The sequence below is a fragment of the Odontesthes bonariensis genome, chromosome 23, assembly GCF_027942865.1.
Source record: "Odontesthes bonariensis isolate fOdoBon6 chromosome 23, fOdoBon6.hap1, whole genome shotgun sequence".
In the NCBI taxonomy this organism is placed as follows: domain Eukaryota; kingdom Metazoa; phylum Chordata; class Actinopteri; order Atheriniformes; family Atherinopsidae; genus Odontesthes; species Odontesthes bonariensis.
This window is the reverse complement of record NC_134528.1, coordinates 4,800,451-4,816,458: the sequence shown is the minus strand read 5'-3', so window position 1 is coordinate 4,816,458 and position 16,008 is coordinate 4,800,451. Positions and strand designations below refer to the sequence as shown.

At 40.2% G+C, this 16,008-nt stretch overlaps 1 protein-coding gene, 1 long non-coding RNA gene and 1 pseudogene across 4 annotated transcripts; 1 reads left to right on the top strand and 2 right to left on the bottom strand.

Moving 5' to 3' along the window:
* Positions 1–572: 572 nt before the first annotated feature.
* On the bottom strand, positions 573–10,761 carry LOC142373597 (uncharacterized). 3 transcript variants are annotated; one of them, XM_075456926.1, is made up of 4 exons: positions 6,323–6,611; positions 5,527–5,787; positions 5,269–5,430; positions 573–4,063 (listed from the first exon to the last, which is right to left on the bottom strand). In XM_075456926.1, exons 3-4 carry the CDS (start codon positions 5,381–5,383, stop codon positions 2,721–2,723), a joined length of 1,458 nt encoding a protein of 485 aa, XP_075313041.1. In that variant the 5' UTR covers positions 5,384–5,430; positions 5,527–5,787; positions 6,323–6,611; the 3' UTR covers positions 573–2,720. The 3 variants fall into 3 exon arrangements, with proteins under 3 accessions (XP_075313041.1, XP_075313043.1, XP_075313042.1); XM_075456928.1 differs by lacking the exons at positions 5,269–5,430; positions 5,527–5,787; positions 6,323–6,611 and adding an exon at positions 9,584–10,761 and having other exon boundaries at positions 582–3,385; XM_075456927.1 differs by lacking the exons at positions 573–4,063; positions 5,269–5,430; positions 5,527–5,787; positions 6,323–6,611 and adding exons at positions 7,164–7,778; positions 8,115–10,761.
* A 6-nt stretch (positions 10,762–10,767) lies between these two features.
* On the bottom strand, positions 10,768–15,279 carry LOC142373603 (uncharacterized). The gene is made up of 4 exons (XR_012768529.1): positions 14,765–15,279; positions 13,966–14,054; positions 13,677–13,862; positions 10,768–10,876 (listed from the first exon to the last, which is right to left on the bottom strand). It is a non-coding gene; the product is annotated as an uncharacterized LOC142373603 (long non-coding RNA).
* A 26-nt stretch (positions 15,280–15,305) lies between these two features.
* Positions 15,306–16,008, top strand: part of LOC142374498 (uncharacterized) — a 74,442-nt pseudogene continuing 73,739 nt past the window's right edge.

Here is a 16,008-nt window from a genome sequence, read left to right as displayed (position 1 = left end):
GTGTCACCTGTGTGACTTAAATGAGGTGGAAAATGAGATGCATTTTGTGTTTTACTGTCCTTTTTACCATGTATTTAGATTTAAGCTCTTCCTTAAATTGACCTTGGAATGTCATGATTTGTTTTCTATGTCCGATGAGTGCAGACTAACATATTTGTTTAGCGAAAAAGTGTTTTATTTAGCCCAATATGTGTTGGAAGCTTAGCAGCAGCGCAGGGGCGCGCTTTATGTTTGAGTTGGGTTGTTGTCTACTGAGGACCGCATATGTTGGATTAGCAATTATGGAGATGTTCTTTTGGCTATTGCTTTTTATTACTTATGGTGTGTCTTGTAAGCCCATGCGGGCTGGGCACCTTTTTGGTTTATGACACCGTTTAACAAAATAAACAAACAAACAAACAAACATACCATACCAGCATTTGGCTGGAAAAAATAGCCAGTTTACCAATTCAGGTAAATATTTAGCTAAATTAATTTTATGATTTAATACAATAAATTATAAACATGAGACATAAATGCAATTTCATCTTGAATAAGTTGGCATTAAACTTAGCAGCCATTACATTTGATGTGTCAAAACTGAACTTTGATTAATAGAAAACAGTTTTTAAAGGAAATTGGTGCCCATCACTTCCTCAACCCTAAACCTCAGTTTAATTTGTGGTCTTTTGCTGCCATCTAGTGAGTGCTCGGTGGTTCTACAAATTCTAAACACAGTACCATTGTGCTCCAACATGAAATTATATGAAAATGTATAAGTGATTTTAACTGACAGGTATGTTTGTGTAGTACTAACAGCTACTGACAGGTGTCACACAGCTTTTAACCAAAAGGTGAAACCTCAAAATGTGTCAAACACGGCACAGAAGAATCAGGGGAAATAACAGAACAGAGATGCATCTCTGACTTGACTAACCTGTGTACTGGGATGAAAAAGAGTGATTAAATTGGTATGAGTCTATGTAGTTTTTTAGGGAATTTGCGGGGTGGCATACCTTCAAGACCTTTTATTCAGATGTTTACACATATTCATATATACACACCTACCTATATCGATATAAAATATAATTAAATAGGGAGACTCAAGATGTACAGGAAGTTGGCCAAATGATTCTTAGATAACCCTGCAGGAGACTGAAGTGACTTTTCCTCGATATTCAGCTGACTGCTTGTCAGGAGGGACCTGCTATTCCCCACAATCTGTTAAGTTTCTGCAGGCATGGGTGCCTTTGCTGTATAAAAGAGGCCAAATTTGGCCATAGCTCTGTAAATCTATACATTTGTAAAATAGGTGAGAAAGAGATATTTTTTATTACATATATCCCAATAAGTCTATCTACCCTTCTATGATAGATGAGACAGGCAAAAGGAAGTGTTAAGGAATGAAGAATTTACTCTTCGGTTCCTTAACTGTAAGGTCTGTGCAACAAATATTTCATCCTCAGTCTGCGAAGGTCCACCAGACCGACTGCCCAAAGAGTTGGGAGAACACACCTGACTAAAATGGAAGAAAAACAACATGAATGCCTTCTTTATGCAAGACTTTACAGTAGAATTGGCATCATCCACACCACTACAATAAGGTCTGATTGCATGTCCATGAACAGGAAGCAGCACAGATAAGCCAAAGGGTGGCATGCATCGGACCAGGTCATTAGTCTTTATTTGTCTGCACATGTGAACACAGAAGCCATGAACTCCCATTAATCCTTCAACACTAAAGTCCATAGCGATGCAAAAAATTGAATTTCTAGCTTTGTGTAGAATATTTATATACGTATTTCTCGTCTCATCAGTGGAAAACCTAAAGAGATATGCCAGCTGTACACTTCAGTTTTTTAAATATTCAGTTTATTGCTCGATTTTGGCGCTGCTACATTCCATTTTATAATGGTACCAACAAAGAACTGTAAGAAGATATTCACAGTGAGGAGGATTTCCTTATAGCTGTAGGAAATAATAAATAACTAAATATATTGAGACCAAAGAATCATTATTTTTGTAACCTCAAAGCACAGGAAAAATGTAACTGATAGTTTTTGTTTAATTTTGTAACTAGCTTCGACTTCACTGAGTAGTTTCTAAGCTGTGGTTGGAAAAGGTCTTTAATGTCGGTGCCACAGCTGCCTGTGCTGCTTTCATCAGTCTCCACGTATTCACCATGACATCTAACCAGGCGAGTGTTCAGCTGTGCCGTGCTTCACCAGAACTTCATCAATGCTCAACAGACTGTTGTCCGGTGTTCTCTCCTTTTTTTTTTACGAAAACCAATGAACTTCCAGACCTTAAATTTGATGTTGCATTTTAAACCAAATCAGAGTTAGCTGTCACACATTTTGTATTTAACACATAAGCGATGACAGATGGGTATACGCCGCTTTCACCTCTACAACTGAGCAGGGTCTGAGGCAGGGGGGCTAGCTAACATGCTACTTAAAATGGAATTAGGGCTCTACCCACTTGATTTACTCTGACATTGAAGCTCAAGTCTTGCTTTGCTGGTCAGCATCTGGAACAAAACCTTATACCAGATATTAATGGTAGAATCGAGCCATTGAATGGTTTATTACATATTTTATCAAGGGGTCAGCTTGTGGATATAATGAAATCTTTAATGTTAAATGTGGATTCCAGTTTGTATCCATTAATCCTTACAATTCTAGGTTTAATATATTCATAAATACTAAGATTATTCTGTAGGAGGATTCTGTTTCGCAGAGCTACACCTCACAGCCCCCCAGGGCTTGTGTTTTACTTAAATCTGTTCCGCAATCATCACAGCCAAATGATTTCTCTCCTGTGTGGACTCTTAGGTGGTTCTTAAAGTGTGACTTATAATTAAATCTTTTTCCGCAAATATCACAGGCAAAAGGTTTCTCACCGGTATGGACTCTCATGTGACATGAAAGAGTTGCTCGCTCACTGTATCTTTTACCACAAACATCACAGCCAAATGGTTTGTCACCCGTGTGGCCTCTCATGTGTGTGGTAAGATGTGCTTTTCTGTTAAATCTTTTACCACAAACATCGCAGCCAAATGGTTTCTCTCCAGTGTGAACTCTCATGTGCGTTGTAAGATGTGCTTTTCGGTTAAAACTCGTACCACAAACATCACAGCTGAATGGTTTCTCACCCGTGTGGCCTCTCATGTGTGTCTTAAGATTTGCGTTTTGGTTAAATCTTTTACCACAATGATCACAGACAAAAGGCTTCTCTCCTGTGTGGACTCTCAAGTGACTTGAAAGACTTCCTCGCTCGCTAAATGTTTTACCACAAACATCACACGCAAAAGGTTTCTCACCAGTGTGGACTCTCATGTGACTTGAAAGACTTCCTCGCTCACTAAATCTTTTACCACAAACATCGCAGCCAAACGGCTTCTCTCCTGTGTGGACTCTCATGTGTGTCTTAAGATGTGAATTATGATTAAATCTTTTTCCACAATAGATGCAGGCAAACGGTTGCTCTCCAATGTGGACCCTCATGTGCGTCTTCAGAGACTGTTTGGAGAGAAACTGTTTACTACACTCAGAGCAGCTGAAGGACTTTCTGGCAGTGTTACAGCCTCCATCATGATTTAGACCCGACTCAGGTACCATTGTCTGTTTCCGTTCTGTGTCACTGGCTTCAGTTTCAGGTCCAGAATCTGACCAATCACTATCATCATCACCAATACTGACTTCAGTCTCACAAAACTCTTGTTCATCAGTATCTGGTTGTAAATTACGGTTTGTATCTGGGTTGCTGGCTGATTGAGCTCCTTCACTGTTACCTCCATCAGCTGCTGTTTGCATCTTTTTAGCTGCGCTGCTGATTGGAGGCTCCGTCTCTCTGTTGTCTTCAGTTCTGATTTGATGAATATGTGAGGACCGAGGTTTCTCTTCATCATCTTCGTTCTTCACGGTAACAACAGTGAACGGGAGCTGCTCCCCTTTCTGACCGGTCCAGAGCTCCTCCTCTTCCTCCTTTATGTGGAGGAGTTCTGGGTCCTGCTGGTCCAGACTGGAGCTCCAGGGAACCTCTTCTTTAATCACCAACACCTGCTTAACATCTGCAGGTAACACTGAAACATAGATATAAATATAAGGGCAAAATGTTACAAAGTTGGAAGCTCATTTTCACAAATCAGGAAATGAGAATGTTTATAAGAACAGGACAAACTAGGACAAAGGCTAGAGTCCCTGGAAACCGTGGTGGAGAGGAGGACACTGAAGAAGCTGTTATCTATGATGGACAACAAACAGCACCCTCTCCACCACACAGTGGACAGACAGCGGAGCACCTTCTCACATAGTCTGCTTCAGCTCCGCTGTCGAAGGGACAGATACAGGAAATCTTTCCTGCCACATGCCATCACTCTGCATAATAACAGTTAATCATTGTTCTGCACCAATTATGGTCATTATGGTCATTTCAATTTCGCACAACTGCATTTGTTGCACATTTTGCTGTATATATTTTACATATACATATATACATATTTATATACATTCCGAACTGAATCTCTGCTAGTACTGCTTTTAAGTTGCATTTATATTTTATGGCATTTTTACATTTTATAGCATTTTTATATACTATTTCATTTTATTTATAACCTATCTGTATGCTGCAACTGCAAAGTAATTACCGAGCTGGGATGAATAAAGTACTTCTATTCTAATCAATTCAATTCAGTTTATTTATTTAGCGCCAAATTACAACAAAATGTAATCAATACGGACTTATTTTACAAGCTCAATCACGTCTTATTGAAGTTGCAGCACAACTTCAAACATTTAAACTAGCAAAGATTAAGGATGCCGTTGCACCATATCAGCGAGGCTTGCAACATACAGAACCACTGAGGTGGGTCACTGAGGCAGTGATGATACTGAAAAAACACAGAGGACAGTTCTCAGGTATTTGAAAGCACCAAATGAAAAGGGAACTCAGAAGTGTCCATCTGTGGTTAGGCTATATAATAATTTGAGGATGCAGGACACTGAGATTCAACTTCAGATGCATTAAAATCGTTAACAGGTAAGCAGAGCGACTGTATGACTGTGGCAAGTTTAGTTCAACAGGATATAAGAACGTCTTTAGACAATATATAAAACCAACTCAGCAGTTTTTAAACACTTTGTATTTCACTGCAAAAGACTCATTCTCAATGTTCATTAAAATGATTTAGATTTTGACTTTTTTTCCTAAAATTAAAAGAGCCTCAAAATACAAGTTACAGTGCGAGTTAATATTCTTCAATAAAAAAACTAAATGTGAGTCACTTACTGAGATCTTTGCTGTCTTGTGTCTGCTCCAGTTCTGATGTGGATGCTGCAGGTACAGGGGGCACCAAACTGGGTCCTCTGGGGTCATCTGGTTGGAGGCTCCTCCTTCGAGGCATCCCTGCTCCACCTGTGATTCTCCTCTTCAAAATCCTTGTTTGTAACTCTGAAATGTCAACCATTACGTCAGTTATTCATTAAAAAACAAAATGAGAACCAGAGGAAATGAGGAGCAGTGGAGTTCTGACAGCTGAAATGTTACCTTTGTTCAAGCCTCTGAATTTCTGTCTTCTGCAGAGACATTCAGGTGTTCATCTCCGTACAGAATAACCACAGCATGTTCTGCACATCACACACATGGAGACACAACAGTGAACATGAGTTCAGAAAGAAAAACACCACAGCAGTTATTTCCCTGTGATGCCTCATCTGTCTGTTCCACTGGAAGCATCGATGCAGACTCTGCTGGGGCTGTGACTCGGAAAGGTTTTCTCTTCATGGGAGTCGATGTTATGAGACACAGCTGGAGAAACAAACAGAGACATCAAGAAAATAAGTGCTACATGTGTGCTGCAGGTTTCTGTCCCACTGTGTTGAGTTTCAAACAATGAAACAGCAGTTTCTAGGCAAGGCAAGGCAAGTTTATCTGTACAGCACAATTCAACAACAAGGTGATTCAAAGTGCTTTACAGAGACATTAAAACAGTAGAAATAAAAAAGCATGATTTAAATTTTAAACAAAAAAGAAAGAAATAAGAACAATAGATCAAATCAGATAAAATCAGTAGTTAAAATGTGATTAAGATCACAGATGTGATTAAAATCCAGAGCTGGATCTCCGGTGAACTCCATGAACCATCAAATCATGCTTTGTGCTAACAGCCCCGGAGCTTTTGGAGCTAAAAAAAAAAACTACTAACAGAAATTCTAGTTTTAGAGCTGAAGTATTAACTTAAAACCCTGCCAACAGTCAGAAAAATGTTTTATGTTCTTACGTTTCATGTTCTAACTAACGCTACCAAACAGCTAGTTACATTTCCATTGGTGGGTTAAATTACCTGTCCAGCTGAAAAATGACAACTTCAGCGTCTCTCTGAAAACATCTGTCCCTCATCAGTGATTTCCAGCTGGGAAAGGCCACACCAACGTTTCTCCTTGTTTTCTTTCCAGCTTTTCCAGCTTTGGTTCCGCTTCTTCTTCAGCTACTATGATCCTCCATCTGTCACAGTTTGCCTTTAAAACTTCTCACAACACTAAATGTTTAACCAGAAGCAGAAACTGTTCCGTAGAGACGGCGAAATCTCTGCATAAGTGTCGGAAAGGGACCACAACAGTTAGCTTGATGCTAGTCAGTCCCACCTTTATTTTGTTCCCCTTTCAACAGAGCGGAGCGACGAAAAGGTTCCTCAACTGCTTAAAAACGTGGAGTGAAAATGTGAACACACCCCTCCCTCTCATTATAGTCCCCCCTCAATTGTATAATCATTTTAATGAGCTGAATTATAATAATAATTGTAATCTAAATGTAATTTAAAAACCAACTGTTTCTATTACCAGTAAATCACCTGCTTTATTTATCAGTTTCAGAAGGGATTTAAGACCAGACTGTCATTTTTACAAGTTAAAAAGCAACAACTTGGCCCTCAAAAGTCACATTCATAACACCTTTCTTATCACAGTATTTCTGCTTTAGCAGGTCAGTTTCAGAGATAATAAAACGTGTAAAAACACTGACTTTTAATTTGCATTACAGGGAAAGAGCCTCCTGATCAAGTAGACTCATTTCTCTAAGTTTGACACTTTAAATCTATAACTTGTCTGCAGAGTCTGATCCTTTGTGCGTACAGCTGCATGCACAGTCCTGTACACCATGCTATGGTGTGGTGGGTGGAGGAAGCAGACGCATGTGCAGGAAGTTCTTCAAGGCAGAAAGATGAGGAACAAACTTTTAATGACTTACTGAAAGGAAGATGAAGTCCAACAGAACATATTCATAAATAACTGAACAGGACTAGAACAAACAGGTGGTGTGACAACCATCTGGCTAAGCACAAACTAACTCAGGCAGAGTATATACTGAGGCAGGAGATGAAGAATCATAAAGAGCAGGTGACTGGCAAACCAGAAAACAATGCCCAATATTTATAATATGTATAATATTCTAATTTATAACCACTTGGGAAAAGACAACCCCTCTGCAGTGAGAATCTGACAACACTTACTCAGCTGGGATGTGATGTGGGTTTGCAACAGAAAGAGCTTTAGATTTGTCATCTAATGGAATCTTATCACAATGTTACTCAGAAGCTGTAACATATACGACACAATAGTGCTTTATCTTTAAGGTTGATCATTAAAAAAAGGGAAGAAAAAGGCACAAAAGTGAAAAATAAAAACTGTCCTCGTATTTATCCACACTACATCCGCACATCCTTGATCTGTTAGTTCTGGCTGGAAGCACTTGTGGGATGGAATCATCTCCTTTCTTTTGATAAAGGCTGATCTTGTGTAATGCTGAGGGAGATAACAGAGGAAGTACTGAGGTTGGTATCAACTCTTATCATGGATGCTGCTTAAATAATTACAAATTATTTCATGCACACAAAGAAATGATAAATGATCAGAGGGATAAATTGTCTGATGCAATTTAAAGAAGTTTTTACATGCTTATATATTTTGTACACTTGGTTATTGCATGTAGAATATCACAATGTGCTCTTAATATCAGGAACTAGTTCTATTAGTTTAACTAGTTCAAGATCACAGTTCACCATTTTAAATTGTAAATCAAGTTCACAATCCAAAAAAAATGAATTAGTTAAGGTTCAATTCTCAGTTTTCATGACTTACTCTGAATTATCCTCTTTATATGGAGCACAGTGCTATGAAGTATACTGGAATATGGCGCCACAGCCACCTGAGCTAAACAAAAGCACAGCATGTGGAAAATAAAGTCCGGAACAAACTGTGAATGGTGGAATATCTTTCATTTCCATAGAGACAAGAGGCCGAAAGTATTCATGTGAAACATCTTCTTACAAGTTGCCTTCTGTCGATGCTTCTGCAATTACGTTATTAATGACCTAAGAGTTATTCTCATAAAACATAAAAGATACAAATGTAGTGGTAATATGTCTTCAAATGCAGATCAAAATTAAAAAGGTTTTATTTTCCTTCTTTCAGGTGTTTTCTGGTGCTGATCGAAGCCCCCCAAGAAGGCTTCTGTCACATAATCCTTTATGTTTATCAAGGTTCCTGAATGAAATGAAATAACATGTAAAAAAAACTAGTTGAATTTGGTTAAATGCTCTTCAGATATATTCATTGTGAAATGTTAGATTTCATTTGAATAAAGTTGACTTCAGAGGGATCAAGTCTTTTCAGGTTATTTTTTTAGTTAGTTGGGTTGGTTAAGTCACATAGTGGCTCCTCTTTTGTGCTTATCTGATGTTCAGAGGAAGAATCCATGCACAGGGTCCAGCTTATTCAGCTTCCTCAGAGAGCTCCGGACCACAGTGGTGGTGACAACTTCGTTCCAAGCTGTAATTTTGGTCTCAAATCACTGATAAGAGAAAAACCATCTTTATTTGCACAATGTTAACTGTATTTAATATCCATATCACACATTTGGCAGGGAAATAAATAAAACTGCCACCATGTTGCATTGACATGTTCAGCATCGAAGAGACAGACGCTGGCTTTTTGTAAGTCCCAGCTGCGATAAAAAGCAGCACAACACCGGTGTTCTGTTTGAGGCGGTATGACAGACAGTCCCAGAACAAATCAGTAAATAAGAGAAATAAATCCTAAATGACTGACTGCTTCACAGTCGTTACGCTTTACAACATTAAACACATCCACATGACCTTTTCGGAGGTTTACCAACTGGGAAATATTGTGTGAAAACAATATTGCTTTGTTTTTGGAGTCATCGCAGCCATTGGCTGGTGTCTAAACACTCTGTACGAAGCTTGGAGTCCAAAAACGTCCCAAACACATCAAAATAAGAAGGATGGGGATATTTACACAAAGAGCTGTGTAGAGCTCTGCAGAGTGAAAAGACAAGACTAAGAGGGGTTTGTTTGATGTTTAAGTCCACATAATGTTTCAGTAATATTCTGCACAGCATGTATATAACACCCACCTAAACTACAGGCTCAAAGGCTCATTGGGATGATGATGTGGAAGATCCTACGATGAGGAAATATATTTAGATTCTGGCAGCATTCCTCAAACGCTTCTCAGTAGTTGTATTAAGTGATCATGTGATGCATTGTGTTTTGGCAAAACAATTCTTCACAATCAAAGGTTTTTTCCACTTGTGTGGACTCTCTTGTGCGTGTCAAGATTTGACTTTTTGTTGAAGGTTTTTCCGCAGGTATCACACACAAAAGGTTTTTCTCCCGTGTGGATTCTCTTGTGTTTCTTAAGAGTTGAATTCTGGTTGAATCTTTTACCACAAACATCGCAGCCAAACGGCTTTTCCCCCGTATGGACCCTCATGTGTGCCTTAAGATTGGTGTTTGTGTTAAATCTTTTTCCACAATCATTACAGGCAAAAGGCTTCTCACCAGTGTGGACTCTGGTGTGACTTGAAAGACTTCCTCGCTCGCTGAATCTTTTTCCGCAAACATCGCAGCCAAACGGTTTTTCACCTGTGTGCACTCTCCTGTGTGTCTTGAGATTCGCTTTTTGTTTGAATCTTTTACCACAAACATCGCAGCCGAACGGCTTCTCTCCCGTGTGGACTCTTACGTGTGCCTTAAGATTTGTGTTTGTGTTAAATCTTTTTCCGCAGTCATCGCAGACAAAAGGTTTCTCACCCGTGTGGACTCTGGTGTGACTCAAAAGGGTTCCTCGCTCGCTGAATTTTTTGCCGCAGAAATCGCAGCAGAACGGCTTCTCCCCTGTGTGGACTCTTGTGTGTCTCTTAAGATGTGTGTTTCGATTGAATCTTTTGCCACAAACATCGCAGCCAAACGGCTTCACTCTTGTGTGAACTCTCATGTGTGACTTAAGATACTGTTTGTTAAGAAAACGGTTACCACACTCGGAGCAGACGAAGGACTTTTTGGCAGCGTTGCAACCTCCATCCTGACTTATTTTTGATTCAACTACTGTCGTCTGTTTCCAGTCTTTGTCACTGTCCTCACTTTCAGGTCCAGATTTCTGCCAATCATCATCATCATCATCATCACTGATTTCAGTCTCTGAAGTCTCTGAAGCCTCACCATAAGCATCTGGTTGTAAACAACCATTTGGATCTGGGTTCCTGGCTGGTTCTGGTCCTCCACAGTCCCCTCCATCAGTCTCCGTTTTCATCTTTTTAGCTGAGCTGCTGGTTGGAGGTTCTGTCTCTTCGATATCTTCCGTTTTGATTTGATGCAGCAGTGAGGACCGAGGTTTCTCTTCATCAGGTTCACTTTTCACGGTAACAACAGTGAACGGGAGCTGCTCCCCTTTCTGAGCGGTCCAGAGTTCCTCCTCCTCCTCCTCCTCCTCCTCCTCCTCCTCCTTTATGTGGAGGAGTTCTGGGTCCTGCTGGTCCAGACTGGAGCTCCAGGGAACCTCTTCTTTAATCACCACCACCCGCAGGACGTCTGCAGGTAACACTGAAACACACATGGACACATTGAGGACTGTTAAAATATTAAAGCAAAGTTGGTGCCTTATTTCCACAAAACAAACAAAAGAGGAAAAAAATTAAATCATATAAGAAGTTAAATGATTAATAATTTGGCTCTACGACGTCCTAATAATAATTTCAGCAGGTTATGGCAACCTGTTATTACATACCTGCTCGGACAAGTATAACGTTTTGATATGTCATGTATATATTGTCATTCATCATTACTGAAAACCACATGAATGTTCTCTCACACACCTTTTTTTGTCTTCATTTCTTTAATTAATGTTTTATTCTATTTTTTTTTTTTTTTTTTGCTTGTCCCCTTGGGGTGGTCTTATATTTCTGTATGTCTTATGTATCATTTTAAATTGTGAAAACCAATAAATAAAGTGGAAAAAAAAAAAAAGATTAATAATTTACAATGGCATGTGATATTGTAAATTATGAGTGGATTATTACGGGAGTGCTCCGGTGCAACAACTTCATATTTGACTCCAGTTCTATGTCAGACCCAAAATACCAAATCTTTGACAAGGTTGAGGGCAACTTGACGGTGTTCTAATCTTGTCTGGGTTCTTCTTTGTTTTCATAGGTTTTCTTTAAGCCAACACATGAAATACAGGCAGATTTAGTTCACTGGTGTTTCTGAACTGACCACAGGTTGGAGAGTGAGCATGCATGAAATTTTAAATCATGTAAAAACAACACATGACATGTTACACTGAGTCATTATTTATTGAACAAAAACTGAGACAAAACCCAGAAGCAGTGTGTGAGAAACTAAGTGAACCCCTGATCCAGCAGCTGGTAGCAGCAGTGAGTGAGAAACTAAGTGAACCCCTGATCCAGCAGCCGGTAGCAGCAGTGTGTGAGAAACTAAGTGAACCCCTGATCCAGCAGCTGGTAGCAGCAGTGAGTGAGAAACTAAGTGAACCCCTGATCCAGCAGCTGGTAGCAGCAGTGAGTGAGAAACTAAGTGAACCCCTGATCCAGCAGCCGGTAGCAGCAGTGAGTGAGAAACTAAGTGAACCCCTGATCCAGCAGCTGGTAGCAGCAGTGAGTGAGAAACTAAGTGAACCCCTGATCCAGCAGCTGGTAGCAGCAGTGAGTGAGAAACTAAGTGAACCCCTGATCCAGCAGCTGGTAGCAGCAGTGAGTGAGAAACTAAGTGAACCCCTGATCCAGCAGCTGGTTTCCTATGGGACGTTCTCAGTCTCTCTCATGCTTGAGGAGGAATCTTGTTCCCACTCTTCTCTCCAGCGCTGCTTTGGTTTCTGCACAGCTCTCTGAAGGACCCACCACAGCATCTCAGTCGGGCTGAGGTCTGACTCTGGCTGGACCGTTGCAACACCTCGATTCTTCTCTTCTTCACACATTCTGCTGCTGTGTTTGGGATCTTTGTCCTGTTGATGAGCCAGTTTCAGCTGTCGGACAGACGGCCTCACATCTGACTCTAGAACACTTTGGTATCCAGGAGTTCATGGTGGACTCAAAGGTGCCCAGGTCCTGTGGCTGCAGAACCAGCCCAGATCATCAGCCCTCCACCACCGTGCTTGACAGCTGGTGTGAGGTGTTTGTGCTGATATGCTGTGTTTGGTTTCCTCCAAACGTGCTGCTGTGCATTATGAGCAAACATCTCCACTTTGGTCTGCTCTGTCCAAAGGACATTGTTCCAGAAGTCTTGTGGTTTGTTCAGATGCAGCTTTGCAAACCTAAGCTGTGCTGCCATGTTCTTTTAGAGAGAAGAGGCTTTCTCCTGCAGCCCTTCCAAACAAGCCATACCTGTTCAGTCTGTTTCTAACTGTGCTGGCATGAACTTTAACATTTAACATGCTGACTGAGGCCTGCAGAGTCTGAGATGTAGCTCTTGGGTTTCTGACCTTGGGGTGACCTTGCTGGGACGTCCACTCCTGCGAAGATTGACAGCTGTCCTGAATGTTTTCCACTTGTGAATAATCTCTCTCTCTGTAGAACGATGGACTCCAGATAGTTTGGAAACGGTCTTATAACCCTTTCCAGGTTGATGGGCAGCAACAGCTGCTTCTCTAAGATCATTGCTGATGTCTTTCCTCCTTGGCATTGTGTTAACACACACCTAAATGCTGCATAACTTCTGCTTTTATAGAGGTGCTCACACTGACTGATGATCAGTTAATCAGAGCATTAATCAGCAGCAGCTGGCATCTAATTACTCTCTTAATTCATGTGGAAGCAGTGAGGGTTCGCTTAGCTCTTTACGCACTGCTTTTGTCTTTTGACTCAGTTTTTGTAATATGTCATGTGTTGTTCTTCTGAAACTGAAAAAAAACTGGCTGCCTTAATTTGAAGGTTTGGTAAGGTTGAGGCACTAATTTCAAACTGCTCATGTTCAGGAGCAGAAGATATGAGATGAAGTGCAAATACCACAGATCCATTTTTAGATAAAATGTTTTTAAAAATTAAATAAAATCTAAAAATGGCAGAGTAAGATTACAAGTGATCCTAAGAGCTTAAATAGGCGCACCTGAACTTCTTCTTGGATTGTTGATGATGAAGAAGTTGTCCTTATCAAAGCTCTTACGACTGCCTTTAAACGGTAAGCCTTTCATACAGTGACGGACATTTCTAACTCTACAATTGCATTTAATTTAAATTTCTACACCTTTTCTGACAGCATATTGAGGCTGGGTTTTCTCATGTTCCTCACAGTACACTAAAGCAGGGACATTTTAAGGTACATGACTTTAAATTATTTCACATTATAGCAACTGAGTGCAGGTTCATTTTCAATGTGAGTCACTTACTGAGATCTTTGCCGTCTTGTGTCTGCTCCAGTTCTGATGTGGATGCTGCAGGTTTGGGGGGCACCAAACTGAGTCCTCTGGGGTCATCTGGTTGGAGATTCCACCTTTGAGGCATCCCTGCTGCACCTGCGATTCTCCTCTTCAAAATCCTTATTTGTAACTCTCTGATGTATCTGCTGTCTGAAACTGTTAAGCACACAAATGTCAACCATTACGTCAGTTATTCATGAAAACAAATGAGAACCAGAGGAAATGAGGAGCAGTGGAGTTCTGACAGCTGAAATGTTACCTTTGTTCAAGACTCTGAATTTCTGTCTTCAGCAGAGACATTCAGGTCTTCTCTTCATGGGAGTCGATGCTGTGAGGCGTCTCTCACAGCTGGAGAAACAATCAGAGACATCAAGACAATAAGTGCTACATGACACAGTCACATACCTCTGTTATACATTATGTTACACCTTTAAGTTCTGGGAGGGTTGGCTCGCCCGGACAAACACAATAAATCAAGAACAGCTCAACAACAAGCATCATATTGAATATGGACGCATACCAGCCTGGAAGATCTGCTGGATGACGAGTGTCTGTAACTGTGGATTTAAATCACCTACAAAGAACATCTACAACTTCTCTACAAGCTATTAGGTGAAGCTATACAAAACAAACTATCTCGACTGATTGTAATTTTTACAAACTGTCAGCAGAGATAAAAATCAGCGCACAACACTGCATTAATATGAAGCATATTCACCTCCAACCTGCAGAGTTTCATTTTAAAATCAGCACAAATAAACATTTTCCAGCAGGACTTTAAACAGTGAATTGTTGTCCGATTTGAACACGTTTTTTTATTTTAACATTAAACTTCTCTGTCAGTAACTTCCAGCAGCTGTGGGATGATCTCAGTAACATCAGCTGCTCTTTTAGGTTAAAAAACTGACAGAAAGTCTAGTTTTGGAGCAGAAATATTAACTTCCAACCCTGCTAACAGTCAGAAAAAATGTTTCCTGTGTCAGTAACTCTGCTCATAACCATGTTCTAACTAACGCTACCAAACAGCTAGTTACATTTCCATTGGTGGGTTAAATTACCTGTCCAGCAGAAAACAGACAACTTCGGCGTCTCTCTGGAAATCATGTGTCCTTCACAATTGATTTCCAGCTGGGAAAGGCCTCACCAACGTTTCTCCTTGTTTTCTTTCCGTCGTCTTTTCCAGCTTTGGTTCCGCTTCTTCTTCAGCTACTATGATCCTCCATCTGTCACAGTTTGGCTTTAAAACGTCTCACAACATTAAATGTTTTAACCAGAAGCAGAAACTGTTCTGTAGAGACGGCGAAAACTCTGCACGAGGGTCGGAACAAGACCGCAACAGTTAGCTTAATGCTAGCTTAATGCTAGTCAGTCCCACCTTTATTTTGTTCCCCCTTCAACACAGCGCAGCTAAACATCCATTACCTCCATTAGGAAAAAGATCCCAAACAACCGACACTGGTTTTTCTTGTGCCCCCCATTAACTAAACATTACGTTAGGGTTAGGTTCTACGTTAAGAAGCTGAATTTAAAATACACCATAGTTCCTCTATTTCACATCGGTGGTGTTGGAACCATAGACGTATTATACGTAGACGCCTCATGGCGTGCTGGAACGTAACAGCGTCGCCGCCATATTGGGTGGGTCTCCTCACTCTGGGCACCAGAGTCCACGGATAGTGAGCAACTATGCCCGTATTTAGTGCAGTTTACGGTTGCAATAACCGGCGCAGTATTGATACCAGATCGCGTGGGATTATCTTTCACAAGTAAGACTGAACAATAACTTTGGTTATTTTACCATATATAATATTATGTCATCGTAATTAACGTTACTTACGTGTAACGCTATTAGAGAGATAGATAGATAGATAGATAGATAGACAGACAGACAGACAGACAGATAGATAGATAGATAGATAGATAGATAGATAGATACTTTATTGATCAGGAAGGAAATTAAAGCATCCAGTAGCAGACATAATAAAGCAATAAAAATGTTTATACAATAATAAACACTTTAAAAACAATCTAAGAATTTAAAAAACTGTTTAAAAATATAAAAATCTATATTTTTATATATATATATTTTACAGCAGGGTCTGGTACTCTCTCTCATTGTCTCTTACTGTTTGTTGTTTCTTCTTCATATTTTGAAGGTTTCCCAGTGATGCAGGCTTGAGGAGGCAATGGGCAGTTGCTATAAGACGGGAGGGTTTTGTTGCGACTGAGTCGTCAAAGCTCTGTAGTGAGCACTTCAAGCCTGGTGATTTTGACAGAACGGTTGAGATTGTCAGGCTTAGAG

What these genes read in the sequence shown, in the direction of transcription:
- LOC142373597 (XM_075456928.1), bottom strand. Translation starts at nt 10,586, where the DNA reads ATGAAAACGGAGACTGATGGAGGGGACTGTGGAGGACCAGAACCAGCC. An exon ending in GCACAAGAGAGTCCACACAA is followed by an intron (nt 3,386 to 9,583) that starts GTGGAAAAAACC and finishes GAGTCCACACAG; the next exon opens with GAGAGAAGCCGTTTGGCTGC.